Genomic DNA, 13,414 nt, shown 5'->3' on the forward strand with positions numbered 1-13,414 from the left:
TAAGGCCAAAGTCAATAAGATGTTTTTTTTTTCTTTTGTTTTGTTTTTAAAGGCAGAAGAGTTCAGGAAAGTAAATACAGATTAAGAGTTTTGTATATTTGTTGGTTAGCATGGGCCACAAGCTATAAAAGATTCGTGTGGAAATGAACTAAATTTGTCACTTCAGTTTCAACAAACCTGAATGTCTCATTATACCAGGTGTACCAGAAGTCCAGTTACTCCAATGGACTCAAACAAAGATCAGTAAATCACTTTTTTATTTTCAGGCTGCCCCAGAGCTTGCAGTGGGCCTCCAGGAAGTGGAATTAATGCAATTGGTAGATATGACTTAGGGACCAGCTTGATAGAATCTGTTCTAAAAATTGTTTCTAGAGGAAGAGAATAATATGTAGAACAACTTAAAAAAATTGTTTTTTGATGTTTAGGGTTTTCGAATAACACTGACACTTTGGGTAAGTATTCACCCATTGAGCATAATATTTAGAGTATTTGTTATCATCCTCCTTAGAAACATTGTCTGAGAACCATTCTTTCTTTGCTTGGTCCCTTGGCTTGGAACAGTATATGGATGTGTCATATCCAAAGATACTATCTTCCGAGTCTGAGGAAAAGATGTCTTGGGGTTGCTTCTTTGTTTCAGATTTCTTCCTGCTCTTACTCTTTTTTGAAGTCTCATCTTCTGAGTCTCTTAATAGGCCAGTCTCGGTCTCTTCATCAAAAGGAAAGACCATAAAATCAGATCTCATCTCCTCAGCATCCATCCTACAAAAAAAAGTAATTGTAGTTACATGGAGTCTGCTCAAAGACCCAAGAAGGATGTGGATAGTGACATGGAAATACAAGCTTACGAATTTCCTCCAGGATATGTCTCAGCAATCATTTCATGAGCCCTCCACTTAGTGAAAGTTGCCTTACCACCAGAAACTTTCGAATTGGCCTAGATTTATTTCACTTAAGTCATTTAAAAAAACAAAAAAACAAAACCCTTACCTTCTGTCTTAGAATCAATACTATGGGAGCAGGGCAGCTAGGAACCTCTTGAGAACCAGAAAGGAGATTCTGGGTTCAAATCTGCTCTCAGACACTTTCCAGCTGTGTTGGCAAGTTACTTAACCCCCATTGTCTAGCTCTTATCGCTCTTCTGCCTTGGAACCAATATACAATATTGATTCTAAGATGAAAGGTAAGGGTTTAAACAAACAAACAAACAAACAAAAATAGAGACAGTCAGTGAAACACAAATCCAAGTTGGAAAGGCTTTATGTAAGGACAGGGCTATTAACTGGGGCAGAGTGACAGGTTTTACCTAGAATACAAAATGCGGAAAGTGCCAGATGGTTGATAATACATTCACTCCTTCAGCACTGGAAATAATAAAAGTTAGTGTATGGTGGGGCAAAGGTAATTAAAATAGGAAGTTACCAGAGAATAGACTGTTGAGAATTTTTTAACCAGCATTGCTTGCCTTGCCTATTCCCTCCACCCAAAACACACAAAACTTGTCTGAGCAGCAAAAATTCTCAGTTAAGAGTTCTGAGTCTGCATCTACTAATGTATGGTATGCCAACGAGCAATAACCACCTCTCATAATCTGGAAAGGTTTATCACTACATTGGCCATCAAGTGATGAATTTTTCAACCACAGCAGCTCTTGAAGACCATGTATTAAGTGATGCTCTGGATCAGTGGAAGGAGTACCCGCACAAATCAAATCAGAAATCAGTGAAGCGTTAACGTATAGATTTAAATTTTTTAAAAATAATATATATTATTATGTGAATAATAAAATATAATAAAGTAATTATATATGTGTATTTGTTATATAAGCTATAAGAAATTTTGTGTCCACGTAAATATTAGATCCTTCAAAGTGAGGACTGTAAGAGTCTGTACATCTATTGGAGGGATGCTGCCCACTTAGAAATTCCTGTATCTAATTTGCTTTCACAGACTGTTGAATTCCATGAAAAAGCCCTACCTTATTATTGCGTAATCATATTCTGATTCATATTCCTTTTGATCTCCTCAAGGAGAGATAAGATATAATTTCCAATGAATACTCTGCTGCCCCCTGACCCCCAGTTTCACCAAAGCACAAAAGCCAAATCATCTGCTTAGTGAAAACCAGTTCAGTTAGTTCAGACCCAGGGCCTAAGGATTACCATATAGAATGGATAATGTAGACCAAAAGGGGGAAAAATAAAGTGAAACAATAGTGGACCCTGGAGGGAAGAGGGCAAGGTGGTAGCAAACAGCCCAATATCTGTCTCTCCCTGGAATAAAATGAGAACTTGAGAAGGAGTTGGACATGATCACTTCACAGAAATGCCTTTTTCTTTTTTAACTTTTTTCTTCTTTCTTAGAATCAGTACTGTGGATCACTTCCAAGTTCACAGAGCAGTAAGCTCCATAGGCATTGGGAGTTTAAGCAACTTGCCCAGAGTCACATAACTGTCTCAGAAATGCCATTTTGAACTAGATTTCTCTGGATCTCAAATTTCCCAAATATGAATTGGGAATGAAGACCAACATTCTGTGATGAAACCACCAGGGAGCCATCAAATGAAGGCTCCGAAGTCATCTCATATGAAAACTGTTAACGAATCAACATTGATCTATATGGGTGTCTTTCACTGCTCAAACCCTTGTACTGTGTGTTCTCTGTATGTGTATCCCAATCTATAAATTCCATGTAATTGAGCAGATGTTTATTAAGCACTTACTTTTGCAAGGTACTGAGAATACTACAGACAAATAAGTATAAATAAAGGAGTTTGCATTCTACTGAGGAGATCTAACATATAGATGGATAAGTATATACTAAGTAAAAAGGTAATTTCACTGGAGAATCAAGGCTGTGCTTGGAATAAGGTTGGGGAGTGGAAAAGGCAGAGGGGCAGGCTCTGATGTCTATATTCATAAACGTGCTCTTAATTTAATGAGCATACAATGTGTTTTTAAACTTTCTTTTATTTTTTCAATTATACACAGAAACAATTTTTTACAATTGTTTTCTGACATTTTGTGATTCAGATTCTCTCTCCCCTTTCTTTCCTCTTTCCCAAGGCACTAAATAATCTTTTACAGGTTAGTTATATCAGTGCTTTCATAGCACGCAATGTCTAATGGTGATTGAGATATTAGTCTAATTTAACAAATTAATAATAATTAATAACTTAAAATTTACATAGTCCTGTAAGGTTTGTGTGGCACTTTATAAACACCTCATTTTACCCTTACAAGAACCCGGAAGGTAAATGCTATATCACCATTTTAGACATGAGGAAACTGAGGCAGACAAAAGGTTAAGTGGTTTGCCCCTGTGTCATTTAGCTAAGTAAGTGAATGAAGCCAGATCTGAACTCCTTTCTGCCCAATTTCAGGTGTGGCATTCTATCCACTGCACTACCTAGTGGTGAACAAGGAAAACAATCACAGATTTCAGATCATACGATTTAAAAGATAGAAAAGCCCTCAGATGTTATCTCAACCAGCTAATTGGGCATTTTACAGATAAAGAAACTGGCCCACTATGGGAAAACTGACTTGCCTAAGACACAGAGAAAATAAATCACAGAAGTGGGATTAAACCCAGGTCCTCTGGCTGCAAATTCAGAATACTTTCCACTGTACCATCTTGACACTCGGAAAAGACAGTTTTATTACAAAACTTTACCGTTGCAATAGAAAGGTAATTTAGCTGTATGACCCTTTCTACTCACTCTTCTCCATCCCCTCAAACTTAAAAGTTGGCTCATGAAACATGGATGGTGAAAAACTGCCAGTGGCTGAGGCATCTCACGGAAGCAGAATCCTTTGGGTTTTCCTTCTACTGCCCTCAAAGACTGGAGGTTAGAAATGGAGTGTCTGATCCTTCAGATCTTTCCCCAAGCATTGCCAACGTGCCCTTGACATTCACTGAAATTGCTAAACTTGGTAATGGTATACAATAATTTAATGATTTTGACTGCATCGTTTAATTATTTCAAATGCACAGCTTCCTCTAAGAGGAAAACAGTCATTATGTACTGTGTCAGATTATGGGAAGTGATTCATCTGAAGTAATGTCATAGATAGTATTAAATCTTTATGTTTCAATCAATGATTTCATCAAGTCACAGCAGGAAGACAGTATGAGGCCAGGTAATGTATAAAAAGAGGAGCATTAAATAACCTGAAAATTATGATCCCCACCCCCAATCAATGCAAACCAAAATGGCATCCTGGGAAACCACCAAATGGATCTCAAGAAACAAAGCTAATGAGATGCTAATGTTTTGTGAAATAGAAATTGGAATGGGAAGATAGAACCAGAGACAGAACCAAAGCTACAGCGGAGCCATCAGGAGCTTAGTTCATTGTTCTCTTCAGAATCAGCTCCTCCAGGATGACCACACTAAGATTAAACACTTATGCATTAAGAGCTAGAACCTAAGGCTTCCTATCTATGTTGATGTGTCCTCAGGTACCCCTGATTCCAAGGAGACTTTCCTAGCATTGGGACTGTCCATGTTTCCTAGCAGGATAAGATATGGAGTCAGAGGGGGCCTTAGAGGTCATTTAACAGACTGTATGCTCCTTGAGGACTTTTCTTAGCAATTACAGTCCTTAGCACAAAGACTGGTACATAATAAATGCTTAATAAATGCTAACAATGTCCAACAGACTGATCCAATTCAATCTCCTCATTTTACACAGATGAGGAAAACTGAAGCTCAGAGAAGTTCCTTCTGTGACATGGTGTCATCCAGGTAGTCAAAGTAGTGGAGTCAGAATTTGAACACAGGTCCCCTGACTCCAGATTCAGTATTTTCCAGAAGCTGAGGGCCCTGTTTTTATCACCATCAAAGGGTTATGATGCTTTCTTTTTGCTAAGTATGATTCTTACTTGATGTGAACCTTCTGAGACTGTGTCAAGATTTGTCTAAATGACACTAGACAGACGAGAGGAGAAGCACCTACAGGGTGAGTTCCTCCAATGACCTTTTCTCTCATCAGAAAGAATTTTCTCTGGCAACCACATACTTCTGTATTTCACTTCAAATTCCTTCCTAATTTTGCAACTGAAGTTGTTCACCATTTATCTCTAACTCCTCCTATTCCATAAGCTCTCTAAATCGAATCTTTGGTCTAGCACCCAGAGCAGAGTTCTATACACAGCAGTTACTCAATATTTGCTGAATCCATTGAATATGAACAGCAAGGAAAAAAAACCTTGACTCTGACCTTGCTGGTCAACTTACGTGTTGTAGGGAGGCATCACTCTTGCATTCCCTGAGATTTGGCTCTTATGCAAGTCAAATACCTCACCAGTCCCACCTGTGCAAGTGGCATGCACCGAGTTGCATTTCTGGTGATCTTTTTTGGTGATGGGAACCCATCAGAAATGTGTTTATCTCATTACTCAAGTTTTGTTATAAAAAACTGGCACCCCCACCCCGACATCTAGGCTGATCCAGAGATCCAGAGCCCGTCATGTATTTTTAAATAACCTCCTTTAATTTCTTATCCTGAATTTTGCCTCATTGTAAATCAGAGTAAAAGCCCCCAAAGGGAAAGAATTTTTCTTTCAACAATGGTAAGGGCCTCCGGCAGATTGACTTTTTAATTTTTAAAGGGATTCTGCTTTCTTTCTTCCCTCACAACATTTTCAAACACATTTGAGCAGAAGAGTTTTTAAATCAACTCATGCAGTTGTTTCCTTCTGGGCATATATCTGGGCACCAGCTGTGCCAATGGAAGAAACGATGCCCGAGTGGATACTTCTAAAGCTGACATCAGCTGCACCTGGCAGCACTCCCTCAAGGCGGGCTGCCTCCTGAACTCTCTCTGGGTGCCCATCATTTAGGTGGTAATACAGCATGTATGTAGAGGAGATGGGTAACCTCCATGGTTCATGGCAGCTTGTTCACCTCCCCACTGGGAAGACAGGTGGGTTCTGTACTACTCCATGAACTGACCTGACTGAGACAAGCCTCTGAAATGAAAATATCTCTGCTTTCATTATCACTTCCTTGGTTCCTAAATCAAGGATTGTATGCAATAGACAAAGAAAATTCAAAGGGGGCAGCTGGGTAGCTCAGTGGATTGAGAGCCAGGCCTAGAGACAGAAGGTCCTAGGTTCAAATCTGGCCTCACACACTTCCCAGCTGTGTGACCCTGGGCAAGTCACTTGACCCCCATTGCCTACCCTTACCACTCTTCTGCCTTGGAGCCAATACATAGTATTTACTCCAAGACGGAAGGTAAGAGTTTAAAAAAGGAAAGAAAAAAGAAAATTAAAAAAAAATCATGTTGAACTGTGAATCTAACAGAAAAGCAAATTTTAAAAAAACTGAATTGGCTTGATATAATTTTTTTTAACAACTCAGCCATTTTGTTGTCATTGTTGAGGCATTTTCAGTCATTTCTTATTCTTCAATTTTCTTGGCTAAGGTACTGGATTGGTTTGCCATTTCCTTCTCCAACTCATTTTACAGATGAAGAAACTGAGGCAAAGTAAGTAAAATGACCTGCCCAGGGTCACATTAACTAGTATACACCAGAGCCAGATTTGAACTCATTTGAAAAAATGAGTCTTCCTGACCACGAGTTCCATACTCTATCTACTGCACCACCTAACTTCTCAATCAGCCCTTCTCTTCCTCAAATATCTAAATATAACTACTAGGAAGAAAGGGCTTTTATTTTAAGTAATTGAATTACTGACCAACTACCAGCATCCCAAATAAAAAGACTTCCCACCACATGCTCTAATGCCATTTGCTCCTTTAGATCATATTTCCTGCCATTCAGGTGGGCTTCTTTGAATGACTAGATTGTAAATTCCTTAAAAGCAAGAACTGAGTCTAATTTCATTTTTGTTAATACAGGGCCTAACCTAACACAAAGCTTTTTTAATTTTTTAATCCTTTACCGTCAGTCTTAGGATCCATACTAAGTACCAGTTCTAATGCAGAGGATCTATACCTTTAAGATAGTAGTAGAGTAAGGGCTAGACAAACGGGGTTAAGTGACTTGCCCAGGATCACCCAGCTAGGAAGTCTCTGAGGGCAAATTTGAACTGTCCACTGAGCCACCTAACTGTCCCCTAGCACAAAGCTTTTCACAAATAAATGGAGGGTTGGGGGGGAATCAATCAACAAGCATTTCTTAAACATCTGCTGTGTAATATATTTGTTGTAAATATGACCAACATTTGTTAAGTTCCTATTGTATGCAAAGCACTGTGCTAGGATCAAGGCATATAAATTCCAAACAAAAAAACATCTCTGACCTTAAGGAGCTAATGTTTTAATGGGAGATGGAATGTGAACACTGAGAAGTAAATATAAAACATATGCATTATCATTTCAAGTGGGAAAGGGCACTTATCTGGGAGAATAGCTGGAGGAAATCAGAAGAGTGTTGTGCTTTGAAGGAAGTTAGAGATCTAAGAGGTGTACGAGGGACAGTTGCCAACACAATAATTTAAGAGCACCAGACCTGTAGTCCTGAGGACCTGTGTTCAAATCTGCCTTCAGACATTTCTTAACTGTGTGACCCTGGGCAAGTCACTTACACCCGGTTGTCTAGCCCTTACTCTCCTACTGTCTTAGAGTTGCTGCTAAGAGAGAAGGCAAGGATTTTTTTTATTTTTTATCTTTTTATTTATTAAAACCCTTACCTTCCATCTTGGAGTCAATACTGTGTATTGGCTCCAAGGCAGAAGAACGGTAAGGGCTAGGCAATGGGGATCAAGTGACTTGCCCAGGGTCACACAGCTGGGAAGTGTCTGAGGCCAGATTTGAACCCAGGACATCCCGTCTCTAGGCCTGACTCTCAATTCACTGAGCTACCCAGCTGCCCCCTGGATTTTTTTTTAAAGAAGTGTGCTAAGGAATATACTCCAGACATAGTTTTGGCAGGGCAAACCTTTGCAAAGCCAGGGAAGTGGGAGATGAGATATTGTGTATGGCAGAAAATAAGTCTCTAACTAAAAGGGAGAGTGTGAAGAAGGGGAACATGAAGTCAGTTAGGAAAGGTATTTGGGCGTCAGATTATAAAGGACTTCAAAATAGTTATTGCATAGGAAATGGAGAGCTAGACTTGGATCAGAAAGAGATAAATTTGGATCCTGCCTTTGACACTTTCTAGTTGAATAACTCTGGGCACAGCAATTAACCTCATGAGTTTCCTCATCTATAAAATGGGAATAACAACCACTCCTCTCAGGGTATTGAGAGGATCAGACCAGATAACTTTTATAAAGTGTGCTGCAAATCTTAAAGCACCCTACAAATATTAGCTATCATTATTTTTAATTATTCTTATGCCAGTCTGAGGATTTTTTTTCATTTTATCCCAGAGGCAATAGGGAGATATAGATTTTTGAGTATGGAAATGACCTGATCAAATATGTGATTTATTAATTATCAGTCTGTCAGATTGAAAAAGCAGAGACTAAAAGGATAGAGACCAATTTGGAAGCAATTACAATAGCCCTACATTAGATGGGGAGAAGCTAGGTGGCACAGCGGATAGACTGCCAGGCATGGATTTAGGAAGACTAGTGTTCAAAACCAGTTTCAGACACTTACTAGCTGTGTGATTTGGGCAAAGTCATGTAAGCCTGTCTGCCTCGGTGTCCTTATCTGTCAAATGAGCTGGAGAAGGAAATGGCAGACCACTCCAGTGGCTGCCAAATAAAGAGTTGGACACAACTGAAATGACCAAATAGAGACAACCCAAAACTGAACAAGAATAACATATAAGATAAATTAAGAACCAGGATGCTATATTTGCATCCCATCGGATGGGCAATGATGTCTAGGGCTGGTCATCTCAGAAGAAAGGATGAACATTAATTTCTACTCAATCATCCTTTTAAAAAATACTTAAAACTATTAAAGAGCAACATCAAGAAATACTACATAAGGACATTCACAGAGGGCAAACCTTTAAGGAAACATGAAACTTTCCTTAAGAGCTTAAGGGAAGTATAGTTTGTATTTAGCCCAATAATTCAATATTTTAAGCTAGTGGTTCCCAAACTTTTTTGGTCTACCGCCCCCTTTCCAGAAAAAAATATTACTTAGTGCCCCTGGAAATTAATTTTTTAAAATTTTAATAGCAATTAATAGGAAAGATAAATGCACCTGTGACCATTACCACTCCTCTGGATCACTGCAGCACCCACCAGGGGGCAGTGGTGCCCACTTTGGGAATCCCCGTTTTAAGCTTTCACTGGTGTTAACTAGTATCTTGACTGTTGCATATAACAATTATGATGCTGAAAGCTAGCCTTTGTATAATGCTTTAAAGACTACTGAGTGCTTTATTTATTTGTTTGTTTGTTTATTTGGTAACTGTCTTAGGATCTATTGTGTATTGGTTCCAAGGCAAAAGAGAGGTAAGGGCTAGGAAATGGGGCTTAGTAATTGCCCAGGATCACACAGCTAAGAAGTATGGGAACATTTGAACTCAGGACTTCCCGTCTCTATGCCTGACTTTCAATCCACTGAGCCACTTCAATGCTCCTCTAAAATTCTCATTTAATCTTTCCCACACCCCCAGTAGCTATTTTTACCACTATTTTACAGATGATAAAACTGTGGCAGACAGCTGAAGTATTTTGCTAGTGTTTGAAGCAGATTTTGAACTCAGATCTTCCTGAGTACATACCTGATTTTAAATGTTGCTATGGCCAAAAAATGAATCATTCTTGCTAAGGAACCCCTCTAAACTTAACTAAGCTAGTGCTCAGAAAACAGACAATACAGTCTTTACTTGGCCCTGACTTCTAGCCTTTCCAAGACCTTCTAGTACCAGTGGCAAAGAGTCAACTCCACGCCATTAGAAAAGAACTTGAAGGGAAGCTCTCCTTAACCTAACTCTGATTTTATGTAGACAATGTGTCAAAAAGCTTCTTTTCTTGAATCCTAATAAATAGCTGGAGAGCAGCTCGCAATTAATCATCTAAGGATGTGCTTTTTCCAAGAGTTTTGAAACAATATTCATGCATATGGTATAGGCATTCAATAGACAAATGAGTTTTAAGTGAGATAAATTCAGATGAAAGGAGAGGATCCTAGAAGCATTTTCAGGCATAATGTACTTCATCTTTGCCTTTCTCTCTTCATACCTAGAGAACTATTACTCTTTCCTCAGAGATGAAAGCAAAAATGTAAGGGGCAATCTAATTTAGGAAGTAGGAAGAGCATACTTACTTTGGGGGTTCTTTCATTGGCGTAGTCCTTATAAATGAACAAGAAAGTGCATATTTGTTTTGGCTGATTTTAATAAGTCCACTTCGGAGGCAGAAGTCCTATAAAGACACCGATAGTGATCATTCCCTCAGTAATATCCCACTTTCAGACACATTTCTACCCCGAATCTCCCCATCCTACTAGCAGCAATCAAAGCTCTTTGTGTCATTCTCCTCAACAGGGTAGGTCTGAAGAGGGCAGTTCAAAGTCAGCATTAAGAATCTGTTCATGGTTTTATTGGTTCACTCATCAAAGTCCTCTGACTCATCCCCATCTTTCCTCCAAGGATAGATTTATTTCCAAATCCATCCATCCGTCTACTCCTTTTCACACATCTGCCCCTCACTCCCTAAGCCCAACATTCTTTGCTCAGGTCAGACTCTGGTTACATCTTTCCCAGACTTACTCTTTGCCAAACTTCCTATGGCCAGCACAGCCTTGTCTCTGTTCTTCCCACAGTCTTTCGAAGGCAACATCTTCTTTGTTCATTTTTTTTTAACTGTGCTCTTTACATCCTAACATTTTTTATTTTCTCCTCACCAGTATTCTATGACTCTTCGCCAAGGTATGGTAGGAAATTTTCTATTCTTAATTGCAGTTCAAGCACTACTGACAACAGGAACCAGAATCTTCACCCCAACCAACTACCATCTTGTCACTTTACTACTTTGTATTTATTTCTTTGTATTTCTTTTGCATATTTACATAGTACTTGATTTCTCTTCCCATCTCCCCCCTCCATGATGTACTCTCTATATATTTTCATGCCCAGTGCCTAGCATAGTCCCTAGCATGTAGTAGGAGCTTAATAAATGCTTTCTTTTTTTAATAAGTGACCTTATTTTATTTTTAAAAATATTTTTCCATGTTTACATGTTTCATTTTCTTTCCCTCTCCTCTTCCCTCCCCCCTCCCAGAGCCAACAAGCAATTCCGCTAGGTTGTACAAATGTTATCACTTGATACCTATTATTACTACCTGTATTATTCAAATTAATGCTCTCTGATTAATTGATTAATCTTTCCCTATGCCTTCATTGAAACCTTTATTCATTACAAGTTCATATGTTTTTCATACTCATATATTTTCTCTAAAAGCAGTGCTATATGCCTAGATTTACTAAGCCTACTGAATTTTCTGGAGGCGGATAGCCCATAATGCCATTTTTCGGTAAATAGGGGACCTCCTAAGCCCAGTTAGTACATAATTCAATTATACTATAGTTTTCATATTTTCATCTTGAAGGCACCAGGTCATCTATTAAAATGACAATTTCCCAAATTGTTCTTCATTTCCCCCAAAGCCTTCTTTCAGTTCACTGTCATCATATGTTGATTTATGCCTACTTACTCTTCGGTTGTTGCATTTCAAAACAGTATAGAATTTGTCACTTGGTTCTTCTCGGTTGGGCGTTGCTATGATAATTGCTGGAACGTAGAAATGACATCCTTTCGGAATCAAAATTTTGGCAAATACGTAGTCTCCAACCTGTACAGAAGAATATATTTTGTATAGAGTAATGCTCTTTTTGAATAAGTGCACCATATTAATATGAGCTTGTGCAATCTAAAAGGTTTTTTAAAGTTCTAATTACCACATATCAATGCTGAAGAGACCCTATATCAACACTAGCAAATTTTAATGTGGAGACACAAAAGAAAATAATTTTTCTTGGATAATTAAATAATAGTCTTAATCATTCCAGGGTACTCTCTGATGATCAGAGTCTGTCTGGAGGACTGTATTTATTTCTGCAAGTCTCATTCTAAGAGAGATCTTGTTAAGTCAAAGGCCATCCAGAGGAAATGAATGGGGCTTGACACAATGAAAGAATTGAAAGTATTAGGTAAATTTATGGCCTGAAGAAGAGATGATTAAGGTAAGGTATGATGGCTACCTTTAACTATTGCTAGAATCCATAACTTTAGAGTTGGTAAGGTCCTAAGAAGATCATTTAATCCAAATGCCTTGCTTTATAGGAAAGGGAACTGGGACCCAATGGGGTTAAGAGGCTCGCCCAAGATCACATAAGTTATATTACCAACACAGTATCTGAATCCAAGTTGCTTGCCTCCAAAAGCCACTACACTGCAGAAGGGCTGACATGTTGAGAAGAGAGCAATTTTTTTGTGTGTCATCTTAGTGAAGTTACCCTCAACTGAAAGTAGTTTCCTAGAGAACTTTGCATGGATCTCTTTTGCCCTGTAACAGCCACCGTTTTTTATGCTTACTTATATGCAAACCATATCTCCCTACTGCAGTAGAATATACACTAGTGAAGGTCAAGAACTCGGTTAGTTTCTGTCTTTGTGTCTCCAGTACCTGTAACTGTGCCTTTCACATAGGAGGTCTTCAGTTTGAACTGAATCGCAAAAAATGGTAAACGTTACCCCAAAGAACTATCAGCTCTCCATAAGAAATAACTTGCTAGCAATTACAGGTGCCCCAAAATGGAACGGGTTGCCTCAGGAAACATTTCCATTGGAATTCTGCTTTTATGGGACACCATCCCAGGGATCAACCAATGAGCTAACCAGGCTAACAATCAGTAAGTATTTATTAAGCATTTATTATGTGCTAGGCATTATGCTGAGCATGAAAGATAAATTAGAAATTGATCCCCAAGCTCCCTTACAACTTTATTATTTTTCTGACAGATGACTTTTCAACTGACTCAACCATCCAAGCAATAACTAACACTAGCCAATCATTGTGAAAAGTTACCTTTCCAGAAACTGTTTTTGTGTGTGTACGTTCCTTAAAAAATGTTGGTGTGTTCATTAATTGAGTTTGTTTAGAATTAGGGTGGTATAAGGGATAGGCAATCAAACACACTAAATGTTTTATGGATTCATAACGAGATGAAAAAATACCATGATACCACAAATTGTATCCATTCAAACATGGGGAGTATAAACTTTTGAGGGCTAATTATGTTTCAAGGGCTAGAAAGTATAATGGCCTTAGTTAAATGCAGTGAGAAGGGAAGGCACTGGAATGTACATTAGTCATAAATTACTTTGAATTTATTCTTGTAAAGTTAAGAAAAGATGATAAATCATAGGCAAATTACAGCCCTTCTGTTGTCCTGTATATGGTTGGAAGCAAGGTAATATTTCTAGCAAAAGCCAAATCAAGATCAATAGTGTCTACAATGTATGGAGTTC

At 38.5% G+C, this 13,414-nt stretch overlaps 1 protein-coding gene across 1 annotated transcript in view; it reads right to left on the reverse strand.

Annotated features, from left to right (window-relative positions):
* Positions 1–398: 398 nt before the first annotated feature.
* The window catches only part of VWA3B (von Willebrand factor A domain containing 3B), a 253,855-nt gene continuing 240,839 nt past the window's right edge, over positions 399–13,414 (reverse strand). Inside the window, exons 26-28 of the mRNA XM_044669294.1 lie at positions 11,598–11,735; positions 10,209–10,306; positions 399–762 (exon numbers count right to left, since the gene is read on the reverse strand). Of these exons, the coding sequence (XP_044525229.1) occupies positions 399–762; positions 10,209–10,306; positions 11,598–11,735 (600 nt within the window). The remainder of the gene's footprint in view (positions 763–10,208; positions 10,307–11,597; positions 11,736–13,414) is intronic.

The sequence above is a fragment of the Gracilinanus agilis genome, chromosome 3 (genome assembly GCF_016433145.1).
Source record: "Gracilinanus agilis isolate LMUSP501 chromosome 3, AgileGrace, whole genome shotgun sequence".
Classification (NCBI taxonomy): Eukaryota; Metazoa; Chordata; class Mammalia; order Didelphimorphia; family Didelphidae; genus Gracilinanus; species Gracilinanus agilis.